General features: G+C 45.1%; 4 protein-coding genes across 6 annotated transcripts; 3 read left to right on the plus strand and 1 right to left on the minus strand.

Moving 5' to 3' along the window:
* Positions 1-860: 860 nt before the first annotated feature.
* On the plus strand, positions 861-3,933 carry LOC139576004 (trans-1,2-dihydrobenzene-1,2-diol dehydrogenase-like). 2 transcript variants are annotated; one of them, XM_071401554.1, is made up of 7 exons: positions 861-1,100; positions 1,257-1,368; positions 1,480-1,643; positions 2,240-2,492; positions 2,766-2,890; positions 3,105-3,255; positions 3,514-3,933. In XM_071401554.1, exons 1-7 carry the CDS (start codon positions 876-878, stop codon positions 3,621-3,623), a joined length of 1,140 nt encoding a protein of 379 aa, XP_071257655.1. In that variant the 5' UTR covers positions 861-875; the 3' UTR covers positions 3,624-3,933. The 2 variants fall into 2 exon arrangements, with proteins under 2 accessions (XP_071257655.1, XP_071257656.1); XM_071401555.1 differs by having other exon boundaries at positions 1,480-1,592.
* A 506-nt stretch (positions 3,934-4,439) lies between these two features.
* On the plus strand, positions 4,440-11,131 carry LOC139576005 (trans-1,2-dihydrobenzene-1,2-diol dehydrogenase-like). The gene is made up of 7 exons (XM_071401556.1): positions 4,440-4,640; positions 5,159-5,270; positions 5,486-5,649; positions 5,830-6,082; positions 9,517-9,641; positions 9,797-9,947; positions 10,984-11,131. The coding sequence occupies exons 1-7, from the start codon at positions 4,551-4,553 to the stop codon at positions 11,091-11,093; spliced, it is 1,005 nt and encodes a 334-aa protein (XP_071257657.1). The 5' UTR covers positions 4,440-4,550; the 3' UTR covers positions 11,094-11,131.
* Positions 11,132-11,365: 234 nt separating this feature from the next.
* On the minus strand, positions 11,366-19,382 carry LOC139576001 (pyruvate kinase PKM-like). Its single transcript, XM_071401551.1, has 8 exons — positions 19,230-19,382; positions 18,512-18,698; positions 18,051-18,321; positions 17,754-17,904; positions 17,444-17,596; positions 16,160-16,326; positions 14,062-14,243; positions 11,366-12,513 (listed from the first exon to the last, which is right to left on the minus strand). The coding sequence occupies exons 2-8, from the start codon at positions 18,660-18,662 to the stop codon at positions 12,407-12,409; spliced, it is 1,182 nt and encodes a 393-aa protein (XP_071257652.1). The 5' UTR covers positions 18,663-18,698; positions 19,230-19,382; the 3' UTR covers positions 11,366-12,406.
* A 2,121-nt stretch (positions 19,383-21,503) lies between these two features.
* LOC139576002 (trans-1,2-dihydrobenzene-1,2-diol dehydrogenase-like) lies at positions 21,504-24,576 on the plus strand. Of its 2 annotated transcripts, none has more exons than XM_071401552.1 (7): positions 21,504-21,743; positions 21,900-22,011; positions 22,123-22,286; positions 22,883-23,135; positions 23,409-23,533; positions 23,748-23,898; positions 24,157-24,576. In XM_071401552.1, exons 1-7 carry the CDS (start codon positions 21,519-21,521, stop codon positions 24,264-24,266), a joined length of 1,140 nt encoding a protein of 379 aa, XP_071257653.1. In that variant the 5' UTR covers positions 21,504-21,518; the 3' UTR covers positions 24,267-24,576. The 2 variants fall into 2 exon arrangements, with proteins under 2 accessions (XP_071257653.1, XP_071257654.1); XM_071401553.1 differs by having other exon boundaries at positions 22,123-22,235.
* Positions 24,577-25,044: the final 468 nt, after the last annotated feature.

Here is a 25,044-nt window from a genome sequence, read left to right on the forward strand (position 1 = left end):
GCTTTGCAGAATCCCTGAACTACACTTATAACATGTTGCCATCTAGTGGTCCGTTCTGGTAATTCATCTGTTTATCCGTTCTGGTAATGAATCTGTCATAACTGTTTAATGTTTAGCCCAGGGGCAACTGAGCTCTCTCATTTCCATAGTCATCCTAGCTCAGTATATGGACCAGCAGCTAAACAACTGTGCTTGGCTGTACTGTGTGTTCCTATGGGAGCTTGTGAACACTGCATAGTCTACTTCTTCACCCCAGTGGTCCCTGTGTGGCTCCAGTTTAACCATTGGCCTGTGTGCTGCTGTCAAGCCCTTGCAGGCGAATCAATACCTAATCACAGCCCCCTACCTCCTTCCTAATAGTTCCAGCTTCCCCGGGTTGACCTGCAGCGTTCTGGGACAGTGATTATGTGAGGGCAAAGTGAGTATGTCTCTACACATTAAACCGTTCAGTTCCCCATAATGCTAATGTTGCTGGAGCATTGCATTGAACTGTTCTGTTACAGATTGTCAGAGACAACCGGTACAAACCGCTTTGGCCTGGTTGTAAGAGACTTGTATCAGCAGCAGCATTACATGACTGTATGAACCTGTGGTGGTGCTCTGAGGGTTGTGTGTGTGTGTGTGTGTGTGTGTGTGTGTGTGTGTGTGTGTGTGTGTGTGTGTGTGTGTGTGTGTGTGTGTGTGTGTGTGTGTGTGTGTGTGTGTGTGTGTGTGTGTGTGTGTGTGTGTGTGTGTGTGTGTGTGTGTGTGTGTGTGCTCATATGTGTGTGTGCGTGTATGCTTACGCATATGTATGAGTGTGTGTGTGTGATACACCCGCCTCTCGAGGGGCAGCAGAGTGGAGAGCTGGCATTCCCAGCCTCTCCAGCATATAAATGCAGCAGCTCTCCAGGGTGAAGCTACCAGCTCTGTGGACACGCTGTGGAGCTCCACTACATCTGACTACCCAGCACTCCACAAGGTCACAACTGCTCTCCCCAGCTCTGACCCAAGGCTACCATCTGTTCAACATGGCGACCCGGTGGGGACTCTGCGGTGCGGGGAAGATCAGCCACGATTTCAGTGTGGCCATGAAAACCCTCCCTCCTGGAGACCACCAGGTACCCCACTCCACTCCACCCAAACAAACAAACACATTCTATTGTGATTCACATGCTGGATGTCTCTCTTCCTCCTGCCTTTCTCTCTCTCTCCGTCGGCACTGACAGCTTGCCTAGAAGTGATGAATGTCTGTGTGTTTTCCCCTCTCGTTCCAGATAGTGGCAGTGGCTGCGAGGAGTCTGGAGCGTGCCCGGGAGTTTGCCAAGAAGCACAGCATCCCCAAGGCCTATGGGAGCTATGAAGAGCTGGCCAACGACCCAGAGATTGGTGGGTTAACAGCCTCAGAGGGTCTGTCTGTGCAGCCACAGATAATGGCTTAATGACGTAACTGTTTGAAAATCAGCCTCCAGTCTGTGTACTGTGTGACTGTCCCTGCAGACATGGTGTACCTGGGCGTGCTGCACACGGAGCACTGGCGCCTGGGCCTGCTGGTACTCCAGGCAGGGAAGAACATGCTGTGTGAGAAGCCCTTCGCCATGAACTCCAGGGAGGTGGGGGACCTCATTGCTGCCTCCAAGAAGTTCAATGTTTTTCTCATGGAGGTGTGGGGAAGGCTCAATGAGAGTTGGGGTTTCCATAAATGTGTCTCTGTCTGTTAACATGATTTATTGCTTGATTCTCACCATTTGTACTGTTGTCACATTGTTGTAGCAAATATCAGACCTGGGCTCAAATACTATTTCAAATATCTAAATTACTTTCACACACTGTACATGCAAAGTAAGTATTCAGATATCTTTTATTTGAAAAGACAAGTAGCTAAGTATTTGGAAATACACTTGCAAAGTTTTTGAAAATACTCAAATACACTCCTATACATTTAACCCAGGTATTTGAATATATTATTTGAAAAGGGTATTTGAAAATACTATCAAATACAATTTGGTAGACTATTTGGTGTTAACAAATAACCACTGAAATATTCAAATAAAAGTACTTGTTTTGGGCTGTGGATTTGTAAATACTCCAAATACACAGAAAAAAGTATTTTAAATACCATATCCTCAAATACACATATATTTGAACCAAGGTCTGGCAAATATATGGCCGGATTTTGTTGATAATATGAGGGCTGTTGTAGAAATGACCAAGTTGAGGTATAGAAAGGAACTGTCGGTCTCTCTCTGTCCTCTCCCAGGCCATCTGGTCCCGTTGTTTCCCACTGCACAGGGAGGTTCGCAGGCTGCTGGCTGAGGACGCCATCGGCGACGTAAAGCTGGTGAAGGCCTCTTTTGGCTCCCCTCAGCTTCACATCCCCCGCTCGGTGGAGAAGGAGCTGGGAGGAGGCGCTCTGCTGGACATTGGGGTCTACACCTTGCAGTTTGTGCTGATGGTGTTCAACGGGGAGAGGCCAGAGTCCATCCATGCCACTGGAGTTCTTCTCAACTCAGGTATTAATCTTGGCACCTACATGTAGTACCAAATATCCTGTCCGTGCTGGCCCGCTAACAATCTATCACAAGATACTACTCACTGGTCATGTAAGCCAAGTACCGGTCAAGTAAACCAGAGAGGGTGGGACGGGGACAATGAGTTTGGAATTGGGCACAACCCAAGGATCAGATTAGCATTGGGGTCAGTATTAACTAGGCCTACGACAATAATTCATTACTTATTGAAGTGTAAAGGGCTAACTTTCTGTTTGACTTGTTGATGTTTGACAGGAGTGGATGAGTCCATGGTGGTGGTGATGAAGTTTCCCAGGAACAGGCTGGCTTGCTGTTTCTTCTCCATCGCTGTTACACTGCCTAACGACGCCACCATCAGCGGAACAAAGGGCACCATCAGGGTATGTTGCTACTGAATCAACCTTTAAACTGCCCAGTCTGTTTTATCTTCATTTAGGGGAAATGTAATATAGCGATGAAAGAGCCAACAAATGTTAAACAATGTCTGATCTACAGTATGTCCCTGATTGAGACTTCATTGAGATGTATTATTTATTAATGCATATACTGATAAGTATACACATAAAACATAATGGCTGTTTCATGTCCTCTCAGGTTCTAGGTCCCATGCATTGTCCCACCACACTGGAGGTGAATGGGAAGACGACACAGTACCCCCTGCCTGAGCCCTCCTTACCTCTGAACTTCACTAACAGCACTGGGCTGCGCTACGAGGCTGAGGAAGTCAGGCAGTGCCTGCTCAAAGGTATGGTGGCTCGCAAGGTCTTACCAGAGAAAAACACGATTTCTCTGTTCTAAGATGAGTGTTTGTTTGAACAGATATACAACAACAATTCAATTGCAATGCTGTTGGTAGATCCTAGAAAATAAACAGTAAAAACAGTCAAATAAACAATAACATAGTTGTTATACATGCTGCTTCCAACCTGAACCTTTACTTACAATACAGTCAGTCAATTTCTGCTTACAATAGAGTCAGTCAATTTCTCCTTCTCTTCCGCAGGACTGAAGGAGAGCCCCAGAATGCCCCTGTCTGAGTCGGCCCTGCTCACTGAGGTTATGGATGAGTGCAGGAAACAAGTGGGAGTGGTCTTCAACCAGGACCGCCAATAACCACCCCTCACTCGCCACTCGACCATGGTCCATCTGACCTGTGCCACAGGGCCTGGACATGGACAGAGCTGTTTGAGGCAGGAGGGAGGGATTAATCCCTGAGTGTATATGATCCCCTCATGACTTAGCCCTAAACAGCTTGCACCTGATGAGAGACACATTTGAACACGATGACGATAAAGACAAGGAAGCCTGAGTTGATTAGTAGGCTACTGTGAGCTGCTAAGACTGACAGGTTAAATTAAGAGTACCAAAGTCTGTCACAGTGAAGTGTATGATTGATGGGTTCAATAAAGGACACTGATTGTAATGGTGAGGTTTATTTCATGAGGTGACAAGGTCATCCTAAGAGGGTGACCATCAGTCAGAATACATTCGAAATTGGAGAAAAAACGAATTGTCATAGACACATTGTCGGACCCCCAAATTGAAAACTATTGTCTGAATAAACAATGACCAATGACTTTGCTACCCAAGGTCATGGGTGGAAAAAAGGCCTGATGAGTCAGCAAGTTTAGATATGGCACATTTGACAACATCAGCTACCATGGCCAGATTTTAGGTTTCAGTACACCAAGCAGCACATGGGGAAATAATGTAATCTAAAAGTAATTCAAATATTTTATATTAAAGATTTGAAGTGTTGTAGGCCTAATGCAAAATATGAACATCATTTATTCATTAAACACAATAAAAATCAGCACCAAACCTCGGTCTGTTATGGGTGTAAAATGGCACGTTGATGCCATCTGTTGGTAAATGTACGTTACTGCAGCACCAGTGTTTTATAACGTGTGTGCTTGATATACCCGGATGTATTTGTAATATTCCGAACACGACTGGTTGGTTACTCGCGTCAATGACGCTGCCTCGAGACAGTGTCTGTCTCCACCTGCTGGCTAATAGTTACATGTTTTCTACGCCAATATGGCAACCAGGTGGGGAATCTGTAGCGCCGGGAAAATCAGCCATGATTTTACAGTGGCACTGAAAACCCTCCCTCCCGGAGACCATCAGGTACTTGTACCCGTTTACAGTAGACAGTGACACCCACCACCACAGACTTTATTGTGGTCGTGTTCAAGCCTCAGTTTGCTATCGTCGGCGTTCAGTTTCAAATGGACGTGAATGATCTGAACTGTTGTATGCGTTGTTTGTTGGCAACCTTGTACTTTACGAAGTTTTTGGAACAGATTCCTGTTGGAACGTTCAACAAATTATACCCACCCGTTTTATGATCAGAAATCAGAAGGTTGTACCGCACCCATGTAGTTAACTTTAAGTAGATTGTAACAGTTACAATGTGGCCTATTGTAATGAATTTTTCGAGTTGCTGACATTACATTCTCGTTTAATGCCACACGGTATTCTCTGCACAAATGAATGATTTACCGTAAAACTCGAACTAAATGAGCATGAGGGAAATGTAATATAGAAATGTGAAAGTGGCTTATTTAAAAGTGCCACGGGCTACAAACATGTTGCAAATGTAAAGTGATGAATGAATGAAAAAGCCCACCTTTGGTCTTCCCTAGATTGTTGCTGTGGCAGCGCGGAAACTACAGGACGCTCAGGAGTTTGCAAAGAAGCACAGCATCCCTCAAGCCTATGGCAGCTACGAGGAACTGGCCAGAGATCCAGAGATTGGTCAGTGTCTTGTCTCAAACATAATCTAGCCGTCACCTCAGGTGCTTAATGTCCCTCTCTGCGTGTGTAATATGCGCCAGAACAGTGTTTATTAGTGCATTTTATTATGGCATTGTTCTAAACGGCCTCATGTCCAGTAATAAAATGTATTCCTCTTCTAATTCTTTCAAATGTATCCTTAATCCTGTCTCCTCATTGTCACTGTGTGTGGGTAGAGGTGGTATATGTGGGCACCATCCACCCATACCACCTGCCAGTTGGCATGCTCTTCATGAAGGCCCAGAAGAATGTGCTGTGTGAGAAGCCTATAGCCATGAACCTCAGAGAGGTGCAAGAGCTGGTGGCCTCTGCTAAGATGAACAACGTGTTTCTCATGGAGGTAATACGGACTGTTACACCTGTGTCATTATGACCACGTCACATACCCAGCCAGTGTTTCAACAGCACGCAGGTGAAGGCAGCCCCGTGTGACTGTGTTAAAAATAATACTTTATTCATCTTTGCTCATGTATATGTGTTTAACCATAGTGCTCTCCCTCCTCCTCCCTTGATGCTCCAGGCAGTGTGGACCCGCTTCTTCCCAGCCTCTCTGGAGATTGAGCGCCTGCTGTCTCGGGGGGAGGTGGGTGAGGTGAAGATGGTAAAGGCAGACTTTGGGGTGCCCCTCATGCACGTGCCCAGAGCGGTGGAGAAGGAGCTGGGAGGAGGGGCGCTGCTGGACATCGGCATCTACTGCCTGCAGTTTATATGCATGGTGTACAATGGAGAGAAGCCTGAGTGCATCCAAGCCACCGGTGTTTGTCTGGACACAGGTAGCGATACAGCGATGGGACATTTAGGAAGGAATACTAGTTGTAGATATTGGGGGTACTAGTGGTCTACCTATTGGGGATATCCTACTAGTCTTTTACCTATTGGGGATATATTACTAGTGCTTTACCTATTGGGGATATATTACTAGTGCTTTACCTATTGGGGATATCCTGCTAGTCCTTTACCTATTGGGGATATCCTACTAGTCCTTTACCTATTGGGGATATCCTACTAGTCCTTTACCTATTGGGGATATATTACTAGTGCTTTACCTATTGGGGATATCCTACTAGTCCTTTACCTATTGGGGATATCCTACTAGTCCTTTACCTATTGGGGATATCCTACTAGTCCTTTACCTATTGGGGATATCCTACTAGTCCTTTACCTATTGGGGATATATTACTAGTGCTTTACCTATTGGGGATATATTACTAGTGCTTTACCTATTGGGGATATCCTACTAGTCTTTTACCTATTGGGGATATCCTACTAGTGCTTTACCTATTGGGGATATCCTACTAGTCTTTTACCTATTGGCGATATATTACTAGTGCTTTACCTATTGGGGATATCCTACTAGTCTTTTACTTATTGGGGATATATTACTAGTGCTTTACCTATTGGGGATATATTACTAGTGCTTTACCTATTGGGGATATATTACTAGTGCTTTACTTATTGGGGATATCCTACTAGTGCTTTACCTATTGGGGATATCCTACTAGTCTTTTACCTATTGGGGATATCCTACTAGTGCTTTACCTATTGGGGATATCCTACTAGTCTTTTACCTATTGGGGATATATTACTAGTGCTTTACCTATTGGGGATATATTACTAGTGCTTTACCTATTGGGGATAGCCTACTAGTCCTTTACCTATTGGGGATATATTACTAGTGCTTTACCTATTGGGGATATATTACTAGTGCTTTACCTATTGGGGATATATTACTAGTGCTTTACCTATTGGGGATATCCTACTAGTGCTTTACCTATTGGGGATATATTACTAGTGCTTTACCTATTGGGGATATATTACTAGTGCTTTACCTATTGGGGATAGCCTAGTACCGCAGCTAGAAATTGTAGAGAACACTAAGGTCATATCTTTACAGTGAGGGAAAAAAGTATTTGATCCCCTGCTGATTTTGTACGTTTGCCCACTGACAAAGAAATTATCAGTCTATAATTTTAATGGTAGGTTTATTTGAACAGTGAGAGACAGAATAACAACAAAAATATCCAGAAAAATGCATGTCAAAAATGTTATAAATTGATTTGCATTTTAATGAGGGAAATAAGTATTTGACCCCTTCTCAATCAAAAAGATTTCTGGCTCCCAGGTGTCTTTCATACAGGTAACGAACGGAGACTAGGAGCACACTCTTTAAGGGAGTGCTCCTAATCTCAGTTTCTTACCTGTATAAAAGATACCTGTCCACAGAAGCAATCAATCAATCAGATTCCAAACTCTCCACCATGGCCAAGACCAAAGAGCTCTCCAAGGATGTCAGGGACAAGATTGTAGACCTACACAAGGCTGGAATGGGCTACAAGACCATTGCCAAGCAGCTTGGTGAGAAGGTGACAACAGTTTCTGTGATTATTCGCAAATGGAAGAAACACAAAAGAACTGTCAATCTCCCTCAGCCTGGGGCTCCATGCAAGATCTCACCTCGTGGAGTTGCAATGATCATGAGAACGGTGAGGAATCAGCCCAGAACTACACAGGAGGATCTTGTCAATGATCTCAAGGCAGCTGGGACCATAGTCATCAAGAAAACAATTGGTAACACACTATGCCGTGAAGGACTGAAATCCTGCAGCGCCCGCAAGGTCCCCCTGCTCAAGAAAGCACATATACATGCCCGTCTGAAGTTTGCCAATGAACATCTGAATGATTCAGAGGACAACTGGGTGAACGTGTTGTGGTCAGATGAGACCAAAATGGAGTTCTTTGGCATCAACCCAACTTGCCGTGTTTGGAGGAGGAGGAATGCTGCCTATGACCCCAAGAAACCATCCCCACCGTCAAACATGGAGGTGGAAACATTATGCTTTGGGGGTGTTTTTCTGCTAAAGGGACAGGACAACTTCACCGCATCAAAGGGACGATGGACGGGGCCATGTACCGTCAAATCTTGGGTGAAAACCTCCTTCCCTCAGCCAGGGTATTGAAAATGGGTCGTAGATGGGTATTCCAGCATGACAATGACCCAAAACACACGGCCAAGGCAACAAAGGAGTGGCTCAAGAAGAAGCACATTAAGGTCCTGGAGTGGCCTAGCCAGTCTCCAGACCTTAATCCCATAGAAAATCTGTGGAGGGAGCTGAAGGTTCGAGTTGCCAAACGTCAGCCTCGAAACCTTAATGACTTGAAGAAGATCTGCAAAGAGGAGTGGGACAAAATCCCTCCTGAGATGTGTGCAAACCTGGTGGCCAACTACAAGAAACGTCTGACCTCTGTGATTGCCAACAAGGGTTTTGCCACCAAGTACTAAGTCATGTTTTGCAGAGGGGTCAAATACTTATTTCCCTCATTAAAATGCAAATCAATTCATAACATTTTTGACATGCGTTTTTCTGGATTTTTTTGTTGATATTCTGTCTCTCACTGTTCAAATAAACCTACCATTAAAATTATAGACTGATCATTTCTTTGTCAGTGGGCAAACGTACAAAATCAGCAGGGGATCAAATACTTTTTTCCCTCACTGTATATTCCTCCACTTTTTTTATTTTAATTTTTGTGTCAACTCCCTGCTTCTGATATATATTCTTGTGGTATCAGTATTAGTCTCTTCCCTGTTGTTTTTAAACATAAAAAAATGTACCTTTTATTTAACTAGTCAAGTCAGTTAAAATGAAATTCTTATTTACAATGACGGTCTACACTCTGTGGTCTGTTCTGTTGCCCTCTTTGGGTTCACTCAGAGGTCATTCCATTGCCACTGAGGTTTAAATTACAACGGTCTTCTTTACAACCGTTTAGCTTGAAGTTTACAATGGTTAGCTTGTAAAAGTTGTGCAACAGCTGTTTTAGTATTACCTACTGAATCTGTAAATTCTGTAATTTTTAACCAGGGAGAGGGCGTATGCCAGTCTTTCTAGTTTTTCTTAGATTAGGCTTCACTCTCACCTCTTATCACTTTTACTGTAGGAAAATATTTCGTAGTGCTCTTCAGGTAGTCCAAACGTGGAATGTTAATTATTCCCTGCAACGACAGTGCTACTAAGCAAGTGCATGTTCCATACAATGCAGTGCTGTAGACCAGTGTTCACTCTAGTTTGAATGGACAATATGGTCTGTGGAAATGACATGATGGAAGGACAACTGAAATGTTAGAGGGAGGGAAAGTGTATCAATATGTGTTGAACATGTTAACAGGTGTATTTCTTTATCAGCCATGTCATTGTGTTTGTGCTAGGTGTGGATGAAGGCATGGTGGTCACCCTGAAGTTCCCTAGGAATAGATTGGCAGTGTTCACCTGCTCTATTGCTGTGGAGCTTTCCAACGACGCTGTTATCGTTGGCACTAAGGGAACCATCAGGGTAGGTTCTACGAGTGGCACACTCCTCCAAAAACACATTTGATACGTTGAATCAATGTCACATCATAGCTAATTCAAACCGCCTACTAATCATAAGTCTAATTATACAGTATGTATTCTAATGGTGGTGTACACTGTATGTGTTAATTCACCTAGGTTCCTGAGCACATGTGGTGTCCTACCTCCCTGGTGGTGAATGGGAAGGAGATTCAATACCCTCTGCCTGAGCCCTACCTGCCCCTCAACTTCATCAACAGCACTGGGATGCGCTATGAGGCAGAGGAGGTGCGCCAGTGCCTGCTCAAAGGTACACTGATGAGACCATAGATATAACATTGTTTTTTCTTTAGCAACTATTCCCCATGTATGTGTGCGACATGGATTGCCTTTCAACTAGCTCCCCGCCTCCCCTAAATGTTGAAGCAGTTACAGACCCAAGTCTTGTTTACTCAGTATGAATTCACAACAAGATGGCAGCAAACCATCTGAACTGCCCTCAACATGTAACTGACATTCAGCTAGCTCAAGACTTCTGTAATGTTTCCTGAGACTACTCCACAGACAAAACAAACCACTGGCAAATTCAACAATGGGCCTTTTCATGAAATAATACAAATATATATTTGTGTGGAGAAACAATATTTGTGAGATGATTTGCATACTGCCCCAACAGATCCAGAGATGGCGCAATCTCTATTGCACTCCACACTACCCTTTCCCACCTGGACAAAATAAACACTTATGAGAATGCTGTTCAATGACTACAGTTCAGAGTTCAACACCATAGTGCCATCTAAGTTCATCACTAAGCTAAGGAGCTTGGGACTATACACCTCCCTCTGCAACTGGATCCAGGACTTCCTGACCCCGGGTGGTAAGGGTAGGCATCCTGTATTCCCTGTTCACCCACGACAGCGTGGCCGCGCACAACTCCATTAAATTTGCCGTCGACGCGACGTTGGTAGACCTGATCACCGATGAGCAGTGTGGTGCCAGGACAACAAACTTTCCCTCAATGTGGGCAAGTCAAAGGAGCGTATCTTGGACTATAGGAAACGGGGGGGGGGTCTAATACATCCCCATTCACATCAATGGAGCGGGATGAGAGCTTCAAGTTCCCCATTGTCCAAATCGCTAAGGACCTATTATGGTCCAAACACACCACCACCACGGCAGTGCATGTGACCAGTAACATTTTATTTGATGTGTTTCTCAGAAAACAGTTGTACCTTCAGTGCAGAGGTCTTCTGATGTAAGCTCTGCCTAATGGTTCCTGGCAACGTGATTGTCTGACAGAATTACGTAGTCTATGCAATCTCCGGTGATTCTCTTGTGTCCTGTAGGCCTAAAGGAGAGCCCCAGGATGTCCCAGGCAGACTCTCTACTCCTGGCTGACGTGATGGATGAGGCACGCAGGCAGGTGGGGGTGGTTTACAGCCAGGACTGCCAGTGACCAGACCTTTGTTTAATAAAATGATCCACTTAAAATTGTCTTTGTCATCAGAACACTTAATTGACTTTCCCTAATATCATGGAGTCCTGAAGTAATAAGACCACATTAAGAAAATGAACTGAGGCACATTTGGGGTGTAAATGTAATGTTAACAGTTCGTCAGTGGTGAGTAGCTCCAAGCCAGTCCGAGATGGCACGTACACAATCCAGTCTGTCTGACCTTATGAACCCAGTTAAGACTACTGATATACAAACATGACAGGAACAAGACAGGTGCTCATCTCTTTTAATGATTAAAATCATCGTGAAGGACAACTCATTACACCAGTTAACATTGTATTACCCTTAACATGTTACACCCTACCCTCACAATCAAAGAAGCAGATGGACATTTAGACACACACTAGGTCACCGACAGACAGGAGCAAGAGGAAAGAAGAGGTTGAGGGGGGTCCAACTCATTCCTTTATCCCCCCACAGTGCCCTCAAAGTACTGAATTCATACATCATTCATTTGAGAGAACCATGTAGCAGCTTACATACATACAGTGGTTCTTAAGTGCCAACTTAGTTATGACCAAAATGTAAGGGCTTTCTAAGAATACTTAAACACAAAAAAAGTAACTTGTCAAACTATTATAGGATTTCTCTATGGTTATACATAGTATTGGATGCCCAGAATCTAAAGTCAAGTAAAATACAGAATAACATTGTCTACAGTAGATTGGGAGTGCAGAGAAAGTATACAGAACACAATGTAAATACAGACAGCACAACAAGGGGCTATGTTTGGGGAAGAGTTTAACTGTGACAGGGCCTTAAAGAGCTGTTCACGTCGGGTTGCCACCATTTTGTTCACGTTATAGGAATTGGAGTGTGTGTTTTTTGTTACAAGTTACAGTATAGCAGGCTCTCTTAAGGTGTGCCCAACCTGCCTCTCAAAACAGAGGTGCCCGGGACACACAGACCGACAGGTTGTAGCTCTTTCAGTCTGGTTTGAATGTAAGAGTCATACATGGTTTTGTTTGTGTGAATAAATACAGCTGTTTCTGGTGTGCGCGTACAGATACCCTGGAGACGAACAGAGAACACCTACGTGAGGGGAACCCTGGAGTGGATTGTAGTGGGGAGATTTCCTATTGGTCGAGTCACTATCACTGGCCTGTTCTTGGAGAGGAAGAAAAGGCCAGGTGTTTGTTGTGGGCTGTATAAGTCTGTCTGAGCCCTGGTGTTGGGACAGGGAGCGGTGAGCAGAGGGACAAGGAGGGCAAGACAGTGGAGGGGTGAGAAGGGGAAAGGAGGGTAGTCATAATTTAAGGAACCACGACCACACGCATGGTGTTGGTATAGCCAGAGCCTGGGCGCCAACCGGTCAGGACGATCACCACATCTCCCTCCTTGAAGAACCCTCGCTCCTTGCCTGGAAAACAAAGAGCACAGTTGTCAACACCATACTCCTACTAGTGTTGTCACCATACCAGGATTTTGACTAAGATACCAGGTTTAGTATTGCGATAAAATGGCAAAAAAAGAAGAAATCTATAAAGATGATCCAAAGTCAAAGACTAGCACTTGATCCAGACAAACTAGTCTACTACACTGATCTGGCAAATCTCTGGGCATCTTGAGTTCAAGATTACATTTGGAATGTTTAAACATTTGTCAATTTATTTGAGATTGATTGTATAATTGATTCATACATGACTATTTGACTTTGGTGAAAACAATCCAACTACTTAAAACATGACAGTAGTCATTTATTTGAATAGTAGGTCTTGATAAACGGTAAATCAAGATGTAGCCTCGGCCTGCTCACTGGATGCTTTGAGTTGAGCTTCTGGCCGATTTCAGTTTGTCACCTGGGGCTACAATCCGCTTCCCTGTGGGACTTATTTTACTGAACAACATTTGCATAGAAGTAGTAATCTTTTAAAAAGGTGCAAGCTGTTTCTAAGACAGTCATTCATAAGGCACCTGCAGTCAGTTCGGCGAGGGAGAGACGATTAACCCAGTGAATGTTTTTGTTGACAATCAGATTCAAAAAAAAATGTTATGCATATGATCACAAACAAAGGTTCTAGGGTAGTGAATTGATTTTAACTTAAGCTGTAAACTAGCATGGAAAGTTAGTATCGGAGTGCATTCCCTTTCAAGATAATTCGATACATGGGCTCCGATACATTGTAGTTTGAAACTATTCTGTGCGATTTGGTTTGATTCGAGGAACGCATCGATGCGGTGTGATACGACACCAACATTTGTTGCGTAAACACATTCATTTTCCATTCTAAATTAAAATCTGCTGCTAATGGAGCTCATGAGCTGAACCTGTCAGAGTTGACTCAAATGCATGCAGTGAAAAACAAAATCAAGAAATTAAACAAAAAACTGAATTTGGGAGAAGCTTTATAGGCCCCCCCCTTTGAGCGGTTTATTAACCATTATAAACTAGGTGGTTCGAGCCCTGAATGCTGATTGGCTGACAGCCGTATAACCACGTGTATGACCGAACAAAGGGTGCTCTAATTACATTGGAAACCAGTTTATAATAGCAATAAGGCACCTCAGGGGTTTGTGATAAATGGTCAATATACCACGGCTAAGGGCTGTGTCCACTCCGCGGTGCGTCGTGCGTAAGAACAGCCCTGTGGTATATTGGCCATTACCTCATCTCCTCGTGCCTTATTGCTTAACTATTTTACCAGGTATATTGACAGAACAGTGTAATATTTTCTCTTGTACACTAATGACATGGAAGAGTTGCAGGGGAGAGAAGAAGTGTGCCTATTTGAAACCTAGGATTCTTTTATTGTTTTTTAAGTAGCTCATGACACAAAGAGGTTGTAGACCCCTGGTTTAGACCGTTTGGAGTGAGCTTTTATTCTGGTGAACACTAAAATACCATAAATATCCAGGAGATCATCTTACAGCTCATGAAAAGATCTTTGTAATGGCTGTGGACTCTCACCCATTTCCATGGCGAAGTTGACCCTGAGGTCGACGTCCTCGGCCCAGACGTCGTGGGCAGGCTTGTTGTAGAGGACGGGGAAGATCCCGCGATACAGGTGGGCCTGGCGGGCGGTCTGGCCGTTACGGGTCACAGCAATGATGGGGGCGCGGGGCCTGTACCTGGAGATCAGGTGGGCTGACCTGCACACAGACAACACAGCTCAGACTGTCAGCCAAGGACACACCCAAGGCCTGCTGCCATTCCCATTTCAGATACTGGCAATATGGCTTGAACAAAGCCTACACAAATCTATAAAAAAAGGGGGTAGATTTCTGAAACTTCTAATTAAAATGTATTTCTGAAATATTAGGAAACTAATGATTTGATTAGTAGAGGACCTACTATAGTAAAATAAATGTTTGCGTAAACCTATAGTGTGCATTGATGTAATTCAAATGATCTCCCATTGACATGCCAAGTCTAAGGATGTGTCTCATTGTGAACATTAAACAAGCCAGTCAACATTTCATCCTGTTGGTTCTGTTGGGGTTACAAAGACAGTCACTCTAGATTGGTCAAAGTCAGCACAATGAGAGTTACAAATATTAGGAAAATGTCAAGGTTGAGCAGTCAAATGGGTCGGTTGATGTGAGGGTGAACACAATTGAATGACTCCTGCAGTGTTTTGGCAATACAGCCGCAGAAATCTATACCCTGAAACTGTATGGCTCTACCAATGTAGGTGTACCCAATAATGTTGAGGACTCTTAAAACGAATAATACAAATGTTCTTATTGTATTTATTATCTACAGATCTGTCTCTACAGTGGCCTCTGTCTGTGCAACCCATAATACTCCCCTACCACCCTTCTACAGCTGACATTACTGTCTCCACCCACACAGAGGGGTGACATCTATCTGGGACCATGCAACCGTTCCCCACCAATCTAAAGTAGGGGAATAGGATGTTAAGGGTCAGAGTTGCATGTTCTGTGAGTCCCTTACCTGCTGCTGCCTGTCCCTCTCCTCCCTGCCTTCCGCTTACCCGCCTGTCCCTCTCCTCCCTGCCTTCCTCTTACCTGCTGCTGCCTGTCCCTCTCCTCCCTGCCTTCCTCTTACCTGCTGCTGCCTGTCCCTCTCCTCCCTGCCTTCCGCTTACCCGCCTGTCCCTCTCCTCCCTGCCTTCCTCTTACCTGCTGCTGCCTGTCCCTCTCCTCCCTGCCTTCCTCTTACCTGCTGCTGCCTGTCCCTCTCCTCCCTGCCTTCCTCTTACCCGCATGTCCCTCTCCTCCCTGCCTTCCGCTTACCTCCTGCCCCTCTCCTCCCTGCCTTCCGCTTACCCGCCTGTCCCTCTCCTCCCTTCCTCTTACCTGCTGCTGCCTGTCTTCCTCTTACCCGCATGTCCCTCTCCTCCCTGCCTTCCGCTTACCTCCTGCTGCCTGTCCCTCTCCTCCCTGCCTTCCTCTTACCCGCCTGTCCCTCTCCTCCCTGCCTTCCGCTTACCTCCTGCTGCCTGTCCCTCTCCTCCCTGCCTTCCTCTTACCCGCATGTCCCTCTCCTCCCTGCCTTCCTCTTACCTGCTGCTGCCTGTCCCTCTCCTCCCTCTTACCTGCCGGTCTTTGTGAGTACGACGAGGGCGCTAGCACAGCACTTGAATGAGGATTCCACTGCGCCACAGGCCACGGCCTCAGAGGGGTCCCGGGTCAGGTGGGTGGTGCGTCGCAGCTCCTCAAACAGCTGTCTGTGAAAGGTGGCTGCCTCAGCCTCCCGAGCAATCTGAGTGTGAGGGTGTGCCCGAGGCATGGGGGTTACACTCAGTCACACCACCACGAGGCATGCCTCGCACCTGAGAGGCATGGCAAACGCTTATCTAGTCCTGGTCCATTTCATTTACGGAGTTAGGTGGATGTAACGGCTGTCAATCAGAGGCACTACCAGATATATAGCCTATTCTTATAATGGATTCAACTTTTAGTGGTCTCCAGTTTGTTGTGACCGTAAAGACCTGTAAACGTGTGCCATGCCCTTTCATTCAGTACCTGTCTCTCCCTACTCTGGCTTCTCACAAACCTCCTGAGTCGCCCTCCAAACAGCCGTGCTACAGCCACCTGCCTACCTTCCAGAGTTAGTGAGCACAATGAACGCAGAGGACAAGATCTTAAAGGACGCCTCCACGGCGCCGATGGCGATAGCCTCGGCCGGGTCGGTGGAGTGTGGTGCGGCACGCCGCAGGTCCTCGAACACCTGCCGATGAAACATGGCTGCCTCTGCCTCGCGAGCGATCTGGCACAGGCGAGGGCAAGATGTAGCAGACAGACAGGAAGAACACCAGACAGATAAGGAAAAGGTGATAGGAGGAGACGAGATAGAGGGAGGGTAGGAAGTTAAGGTGAAAGGAATAGGATGAGGAGATGGAGAGGTATGCAGAGGGAAAGGGCAGAAATGTAGGTTTAGTCAGAGTGCAGTTTAGTGAGACAAGAACAAAACATTCATGTTAAAACACATCCAATGGGCCACCGCAGCCAGTCCATTTAGCTAACACATCACAGCATTATAAAAACACTAAACTACTTTTATGATCCTATGGTAATTCTATAGTTAGTATCGGAATATAAATTCTACATACCACCCACTGACTTTGCTCATTCAAACTAGTTAGCTGTGAAGAGGTTTTATGAGATGGGCAGGTGACTATAGCCAACTGGTGTTATAACACGCACGTCTTGCACAGTCACACACGAAGAGACAGTCAAACAGGAAATGAGAGGAATAAGAAACATTTTCCAAAGTCCAATAAAAAACTAAACAGAGGGAAAACATTCAAAGACCGTAAAATAGAAGCTGTTAAGAGGCAGAGTTAGTCTGAGCGTAACGTCAGCCCTTGTGTAAGACAGTGCCTTCAGTTACCTCACAATGCATTCTTAAGAGGTGAAAACATGTTAAAGCGTGAAGGACTTGGTGCTGCAGTGAACTCATAGGCAGCTGCTCAAGGACTGCTGAGTCACTCCTGCCTGCATCCAGAGAGGAGTGCAGCAGCGGAACTAGAGTCAGCTGTTAAAGGCCTGAGTAGAAGAAAATGAGGGCAGCGTCAGTCACATTCTCCACCCATGTCCTACACTCTGCACTATTAAAACCTAGTGAGCAACCATTCTATGGATCATTATGAGTCAATATAATACCAGCTGAATCCAGACTGCTTTTGCTGACCCTGACAAACATCACATGACATAAAACATGAACAAATAAAAAAGTGGAAATGAGTGTTTTGACTTCCATCAGCAACATGACTTCCAGTAGCTCTGACCCTGCTGTTGATAGGTCAGGACTAGTGGTAGTCGAGGGCTGATGAGCCAGACTTAAGGACAGTACTGGAGGCTAACTGTAGGGGGCACTGTCTCACCATGTGCTGTGTGCGGACAGCCTCCAGGGGGTAGTCTCCCTTGGCGGTCTCTCCACTCAGCATGATGCAGTCAGCTCCATCCAGCACGGCGTTGGCCACGTCACTGCCCTCGGCACGGGTGGGCCTGGGCTTCTTGATCATGCTCTCTAACATCTGTGGGCAGGACAGGGGTTCACAATGTCAGGCTACCAACAGTGTAATAACACGCACAACCTTTCACATCACAACAAACTGTAGCATCCCTGTGGAAATAGAAGTGTCTCTCGTTCATATATATTTTAAAAAAAGCTGTCGTCACAAGTAAACTGACCTGTGTGGCGCAGGTGATTGGCTTGCCGGCTCTGTTGCAGCGGCCAATCATCATCTTCTGGGCCAGGAACACCTTCTCTGTGGGGATCTCAATTCCCAGGTCTCCACGGGCAACCATGATGCCATCACTGGCTTCCATGATTTCATCAAACCTGCACAGGGGACGGGAATGTTTGTGAATGTAAATTTAGTGCTGGAACGTAAAGATTTTGCGCACTGGCCAGTCGAGCACAATTTCTACCAGCCAAGGGTCCAAAATCAGCTTGCATTTCTGTGCATTTAATGCCATCACACAGACCTGCGCACTCCCTCGTGGTTCTCCAGCTTGCTGATGATCTTGATATTCTTGCCCTTCTCTCCCAGCACCTTCCTGACAGCGTGCACGTCGGCTGCTTTACGGATGAAAGAGGCAAACACCATGTCCACTCCTTGCTCCACGCCGAAGGTCAGGTCAGAGATGTCCTTCTCAGAGACAGCAGGCAGGTCCACAGCAGCACCAGGCAGGTTCACACCCTTCTTACTGCCCAGGGTCCCTCCATTCTCAATCTCACACATCAGGTAGTCACCACCTGGGGACACACATTGGAGAGGAGACACTTAACCGTTATCTCCAGGCAATAAAGAATAGTAAAGGACTTTCTGTCCATCCTCTAACCACCCAAAGGTTCAGTAAGTGAGGAGATTCTAGGGCTCATAGATCCTCAAAGGAATATTCTCTAGTCTATTCAGCTCTTAAGTGGGAGCCAGACATGGACTCACCGATTTCCTTGACCTGGAGGGACACGAGTCCATCGTCGATGTAGATCTTGCTGCCCTGCTCCACCACCCTGGTGATGTTCTTGTAGTCCAGCCACAGATTGTCTTCATCACAGTTCTCCTGGTAGGCATCATCCAGGGTCAACTTGATCATGTTGCCCTTCTTCAGCTCCACCTCAGATGTACCACTCTGACACACACAAAGGACCATGGATGAGTCTCAATTGGTCACCATGACTATGGGGGGGGGGTTCAACTACTCAATGAAGTGGCTCATTGAAGAGTTTGAAATCTCTCAAGCTTGTAGTAGTCCAATATATCTTTACCACAAGCCGTTCAATATTTCATACAGATGTAGGTTCTTAATTTGATCACCCAGTTGCAGGAGAACTTTCCTGCATTGCAGGAAATGTAAAACTTGTTGTATTATTGAGGTTTAAAAGGCGTATGAAATTTGTAATTCCACTTTAAAATGTCAGGCTTGATTTTGCCTTAAGAAAAAAGGATCAACCCCTACAAAAACGCCAATTAACTATAATCCACATTTCCCGTTGCTGCAGGATTATTTTCCTGCTGTAGCAAACTGGCTCAAATTAAGATCCCACATCTGTACTCAATATTTAGTACAACAAAATGAGTAGTAAACATTTGATAGGGCCTCCAATCAGTTGATGTGTGCTGGGAACATGGTAGTTAAGTGTTGTTGGTTGGTTCTACTCACTCCCTTGATAAGTCCAGTCCTGATCTCAGGTCCCTTGGTGTCCAGAGCAATGGCCACGGGGCGGTAGTGGATGCTGCCAGGCTCAAAGCTCTCACAGGCCTCACGCACATTCTTAATAGTCTCACAGTGGTACTGTGGAACAGAGAATAATAAGAACAAAAATAAACGTTCTATAAGAAGGAAATCATTTTTGAACAGGCCTGCACATTTAACACTAAAGCAACAACACGTCAGCCAGATATTGACATTTTATTTCAGTGACAATGTGAGAGATGGCCCAGGCATGGGAAAACTCATGTCGGAGGGTAGAAACCTAGTGTAGGTGTAATGAGTCACGCAACTGAACATAATCAGCTGACAACATATCAGGGCAGGGCAATAAGAAGATAATGCATAATCTTATAACCAGTGGTGTAAAGTACTTAAGTAAAACTACTACTCAAGTACTTTTTGGCAACTTTTACTTTACTACATTCCAAAAAGAAGATGTACTTTTTACTCCATACAGTTTCCCTGACACCCAAAAGAACATTACATTTTGACAGTAAAATTGTCCTATTCACACACACTTATCAAGAGAACATCCCTGGTCATTCCTCCCACATCTGATCTGGCAGACTCGCTAAACAAATGCTCCATTTGTAAATTATTTCTGAGTGTTGGAGTGCGCCCCTGGCTATCCGCCAAAAAGAATAATGCTGCCTGTTTGCTTAATATAAGGAATTAGAAATAGATAATTACTTTTGATAAGTACATTTCAGCGATTCCATTTACTTTTGATACTTATTTTTTTTAAACCAAATCCTTTTACTCAAGTAGTATTTTACTGGGTGACTTGAGTCATTTTTTAATCAAGGTATCTTTACTTTTACTCAAGTATGACAATTTAGTACTTTTCCCCCACCACTGCTTATAACTACTACAAACAGGGTCATAAACATGACGCAATCCAGGATGTGGTCTAGAGTCTTGACAACTGTTACCAGTAGCGCAAACATCCCATCTAGCTACCCTCTGTATAGGTACCACTGAGAAAGTTAAAATGGTTTTCAATTAAGGCTAAGATGTTCTGAAGCGCAATAGAAAACATTCTCCCCGGATTTCTAGGAAGAGGTCACTTAAAACTGGTCATATTTTAGGCTACAACATACAGTACAGAGTAATTATTTTATGTAAACAGTGCGAGTCAAGAAGCCAAATGCATTTGGCAGAGGTTGACTTTAACTGTTAACCGATTGCCCTGGGCAGGTAAACTGAACAGTAGAGCAGGGGGAAAATCTATGTGGCTACCCGATTGGAAAGGTAAAATTTATTCTACTGTTCCATTTGTTAATGTGCCTTAGCGACTCGCAACAAAAAATTAAACCAAGGCCGGGCCATTAGTTATTTCCCCTACAATGCCGACCGCTAGCTCTAGACACGCGCTCCCATTAGGCCTACAGAAATACTGCCTATAAAACATAACTGATGGGATACACAAAACTGTAGACAAGCTACATTCCTTTCCTCTGCATGTCTCACCCAACTCTGACCGCTCCCTCTAGATCACACACACAAGCTCCCATTATGCCTGCAGAAATACTGACTATAAAACATATGGGATACACAAACTACATTCCTTGCTAAATCATGAACGCTTTATCACAAATAAATGGTCTGGTGAACACTGCATAGTCTACTTCTTCACCCCAGTGGTCCCTGTGTGGCTCCAGTTTAACCATTGGCCTGTGTGCTGCTGTCAAGCCCTTGCAGGCGAATCAATACCTAATCACAGCCCCCTACCTCCTTCCTAATAGTTCCAGCTTCCCCGGGTTGACCTGCAGCGTTCTGGGACAGTGATTATGTGAGGGCAAAGTGAGTATGTCTCTACACATTAAACCGTTCAGTTCCCCATAATGCTAATGTTGCTGGAGCATTCCATTGAACTGTTCTGTTACAGATTGTCAGAGACAACCGGTACAAACCGCTTTGGCCTGGTTGTAAGAGACTTGTATCAGCAGCAGCATTACATGACTGTATGAACCTGTGGTGGTGCTCTGAGGGTTGTGTGTGTGTGTGTGTGTGTGTGTGTGTGTGTGTGTGTGTGTGTGTGTGTGTGTGTGTGTGTGTGTGTGTGTGTGTGTGTGTGTGTGTGTGTGTGTGTGTGTGTGTGTGTGTGTGTGTGTGTGTGCTCATATGTGTGTGTGCGTGTATGCTTACGCATATGTATGAGTGTGTGTGTGTGATACACCCGCCTCTCGAGGGGCAGCAGAGTGGAGAGCTGGCATTCCCAGCCTCTCCAGCATATAAATGCAGCAGCTCTCCAGGGTGAAGCTACCAGCTCTGTGGACACGCTGTGGAGCTCCACTACATCTGACTACCCAGCACTCCACAAGGTCACAACTGCTCTCCCCAGCTCTGACCCAAGGCTACCATCTGTTCAACATGGCGACCCGGTGGGGACTCTGCGGTGCGGGGAAGATCAGCCACGATTTCAGTGTGGCCATGAAAACCCTCCCTCCTGGAGACCACCAGGTACCCCACTCCACTCCACCCAAACAAACAAACACATTCTATTGTGATTCACATGCTGGATGTCTCTCTTCCTCCTGCCTTTCTCTCTCTCTCCGTCGGCACTGACAGCTTGCCTAGAAGTGATGAATGTCTGTGTGTTTTCCCCTCTCGTTCCAGATAGTGGCAGTGGCTGCGAGGAGTCTGGAGCGTGCCCGGGAGTTTGCCAAGAAGCACAGCATCCCCAAGGCCTATGGGAGCTATGAAGAGCTGGCCAACGACCCAGAGATTGGTGGGTTAACAGCCTCAGAGGGTCTGTCTGTGCAGCCACAGATAATGGCTTAATGACGTAACTGTTTGAAAATCAGCCTCCAGTCTGTGTACTGTGTGACTGTCCCTGCAGACATGGTGTACCTGGGCGTGCTGCACACGGAGCACTGGCGCCTGGGCCTGCTGGTACTCCAGGCAGGGAAGAACATGCTGTGTGAGAAGCCCTTCGCCATGAACTCCAGGGAGGTGGGGGACCTCATTGCTGCCTCCAAGAAGTTCAATGTTTTTCTCATGGAGGTGTGGGGAAGGCTCAATGAGAGTTGGGGTTTCCATAAATGTGTCTCTGTCTGTTAACATGATTTATTGCTTGATTCTCACCATTTGTACTGTTGTCACATTGTTGTAGCAAATATCAGACCTGGGCTCAAATACTATTTCAAATATCTAAATTACTTTCACACACTGTACATGCAAAGTAAGTATTCAGATATCTTTTATTTGAAAAGACAAGTAGCTAAGTATTTGGAAATACACTTGCAAAGTTTTTGAAAATACTCAAATACACTCCTATACATTTAACCCAGGTATTTGAATATATTATTTGAAAAGGGTATTTGAAAATACTATCAAATACAATTTGGTAGACTATTTGGTGTTAACAAATAACCACTGAAATATTCAAATAAAAGTACTTGTTTTGGGCTGTGGATTTGTAAATACTCCAAATACACAGAAAAAAGTATTTTAAATACCATATCCTCAAATACACATATATTTGAACCAAGGTCTGGCAAATATATGGCCGGATTTTGTTGATAATATGAGGGCTGTTGTAGAAATGACCAAGTTGAGGTATAGAAAGGAACTGTCGGTCTCTCTCTGTCCTCTCCCAGGCCATCTGGTCCCGTTGTTTCCCACTGCACAGGGAGGTTCGCAGGCTGCTGGCTGAGGACGCCATCGGCGACGTAAAGCTGGTGAAGGCCTCTTTTGGCTCCCCTCAGCTTCACATCCCCCGCTCGGTGGAGAAGGAGCTGGGAGGAGGCGCTCTGCTGGACATTGGGGTCTACACCTTGCAGTTTGTGCTGATGGTGTTCAACGGGGAGAGGCCAGAGTCCATCCATGCCACTGGAGTTCTTCTCAACTCAGGTATTAATCTTGGCACCTACATGTAGTACCAAATATCCTGTCCGTGCTGGCCCGCTAACAATCTATCACAAGATACTACTCACTGGTCATGTAAGCCAAGTACCGGTCAAGTAAACCAGAGAGGGTGGGACGGGGACAATGAGTTTGGAATTGGGCACAACCCAAGGATCAGATTAGCATTGGGGTCAGTATTAACTAGGCCTACGACAATAATTCATTACTTATTGAAGTGTAAAGGGCTAACTTTCTGTTTGACTTGTTGATGTTTGACAGGAGTGGATGAGTCCATGGTGGTGGTGATGAAGTTTCCCAGGAACAGGCTGGCTTGCTGTTTCTTCTCCATCGCTGTTACACTGCCTAACGACGCCACCATCAGCGGAACAAAGGGCACCATCAGGGTATGTTGCTACTGAATCAACCTTTAAACTGCCCAGTCTGTTTTATCTTCATTTAGGGGAAATGTAATATAGCGATGAAAGAGCCAACAAATGTTAAACAATGTCTGATCTACAGTATGTCCCTGATTGAGACTTCATTGAGATGTATTATTTATTAATGCATATACTGATAAGTATACACATAAAACATAATGGCTGTTTCATGTCCTCTCAGGTTCTAGGTCCCATGCATTGTCCCACCACACTGGAGGTGAATGGGAAGACGACACAGTACCCCCTGCCTGAGCCCTCCTTACCTCTGAACTTCACTAACAGCACTGGGCTGCGCTACGAGGCTGAGGAAGTCAGGCAGTGCCTGCTCAAAGGTATGGTGGCTCGCAAGGTCTTACCAGAGAAAAACACGATTTCTCTGTTCTAAGATGAGTGTTTGTTTGAACAGATATACAACAACAATTCAATTGCAATGCTGTTGGTAGATCCTAGAAAATAAACAGTAAAAACAGTCAAATAAACAATAACATAGTTGTTATACATGCTGCTTCCAACCTGAACCTTTACTTACAATACAGTCAGTCAATTTCTGCTTACAATAGAGTCAGTCAATTTCTCCTTCTCTTCCGCAGGACTGAAGGAGAGCCCCAGAATGCCCCTGTCTGAGTCGGCCCTGCTCACTGAGGTTATGGATGAGTGCAGGAAACAAGTGGGAGTGGTCTTCAACCAGGACCGCCAATAACCACCCCTCACTCGCCACTCGACCATGGTCCATCTGACCTGTGCCACAGGGCCTGGACATGGACAGAGCTGTTTGAGGCAGGAGGGAGGGATTAATCCCTGAGTGTATATGATCCCCTCATGACTTAGCCCTAAACAGCTTGCACCTGATGAGAGACACATTTGAACACGATGACGATAAAGACAAGGAAGCCTGAGTTGATTAGTAGGCTACTGTGAGCTGCTAAGACTGACAGGTTAAATTAAGAGTACCAAAGTCTGTCACAGTGAAGTGTATGATTGATGGGTTCAATAAAGGACACTGATTGTAATGGTGAGGTTTATTTCATGAGGTGACAAGGTCATCCTAAGAGGGTGACCATCAGTCAGAATACATTCGAAATTGGAGAAAAAACGAATTGTCATAGACACATTGTCGGACCCCCAAATTGAAAACTATTGTCTGAATAAACAATGACCAATGACTTTGCCACCCAAGGTCATGGGTGGAAAAAAGGCCTGATGAGTCAGCAAGTTTAGATATGGCACATTTGACAACATCAGCTACCATGGCCAGATTTTAGGTTTCAGTACACCAAGCAGCACATGGGGAAATAATGTAATCTAAAAGTAATTCAAATATTTTATATTAAAGATTTGAAGTGTTGTAGGCCTAATGCAAAATATGAACATCATTTATTCATTAAACACAATAAAAATCAGCACCAAACCTCGGTCTGTTATGGGTGTAAAATGGCACGTTGATGCCATCTGTTGGTAAATGTACGTTACTGCAGCAC

Source organism: Salvelinus alpinus, chromosome 5, assembly GCF_045679555.1.
Source record: "Salvelinus alpinus chromosome 5, SLU_Salpinus.1, whole genome shotgun sequence".
Classification (NCBI taxonomy): Eukaryota; Metazoa; Chordata; class Actinopteri; order Salmoniformes; family Salmonidae; genus Salvelinus; species Salvelinus alpinus.

What these genes read in the sequence shown, in the direction of transcription:
- LOC139576004 (XM_071401554.1), top strand. Translation starts at nt 876, where the DNA reads ATGCAGCAGCTCTCCAGGGTGAAGCTACCAGCTCTGTGGACACGCTGT. An exon ending in TCCCTCCTGGAGACCACCAG is followed by an intron (nt 1,101 to 1,256) that starts GTACCCCACTCC and finishes CTCTCGTTCCAG; the next exon opens with ATAGTGGCAGTGGCTGCGAG. An exon ending in TGGAGTTCTTCTCAACTCAG is followed by an intron (nt 2,493 to 2,765) that starts GTATTAATCTTG and finishes GATGTTTGACAG; the next exon opens with GAGTGGATGAGTCCATGGTG.
- LOC139576005 (XM_071401556.1), top strand. Translation starts at nt 4,551, where the DNA reads ATGGCAACCAGGTGGGGAATCTGTAGCGCCGGGAAAATCAGCCATGAT. An exon ending in TCCCTCCCGGAGACCATCAG is followed by an intron (nt 4,641 to 5,158) that starts GTACTTGTACCC and finishes GGTCTTCCCTAG; the next exon opens with ATTGTTGCTGTGGCAGCGCG. An exon ending in ACAACGTGTTTCTCATGGAG is followed by an intron (nt 5,650 to 5,829) that starts GTAATACGGACT and finishes TTGATGCTCCAG; the next exon opens with GCAGTGTGGACCCGCTTCTT.
- LOC139576001 (XM_071401551.1), bottom strand. Translation starts at nt 18,662, where the DNA reads ATGATCAAGTTGACCCTGGATGATGCCTACCAGGAGAACTGTGATGAA. An exon ending in GTGCTCACTAACTCTGGAAG is followed by an intron (nt 14,244 to 16,159) that starts GTAGGCAGGTGG and finishes GTCTGTGTGCAG; the next exon opens with GTCAGCCCACCTGATCTCCA. An exon ending in CAACTTCGCCATGGAAATGG is followed by an intron (nt 12,514 to 14,061) that starts GTGAGAGTCCAC and finishes TTTGTTTTCCAG; the next exon opens with GCAAGGAGCGAGGGTTCTTC.
- LOC139576002 (XM_071401552.1), top strand. Translation starts at nt 21,519, where the DNA reads ATGCAGCAGCTCTCCAGGGTGAAGCTACCAGCTCTGTGGACACGCTGT. An exon ending in GGCCAACGACCCAGAGATTG is followed by an intron (nt 22,012 to 22,122) that starts GTGGGTTAACAG and finishes CTGTCCCTGCAG; the next exon opens with ACATGGTGTACCTGGGCGTG. An exon ending in TGGAGTTCTTCTCAACTCAG is followed by an intron (nt 23,136 to 23,408) that starts GTATTAATCTTG and finishes GATGTTTGACAG; the next exon opens with GAGTGGATGAGTCCATGGTG.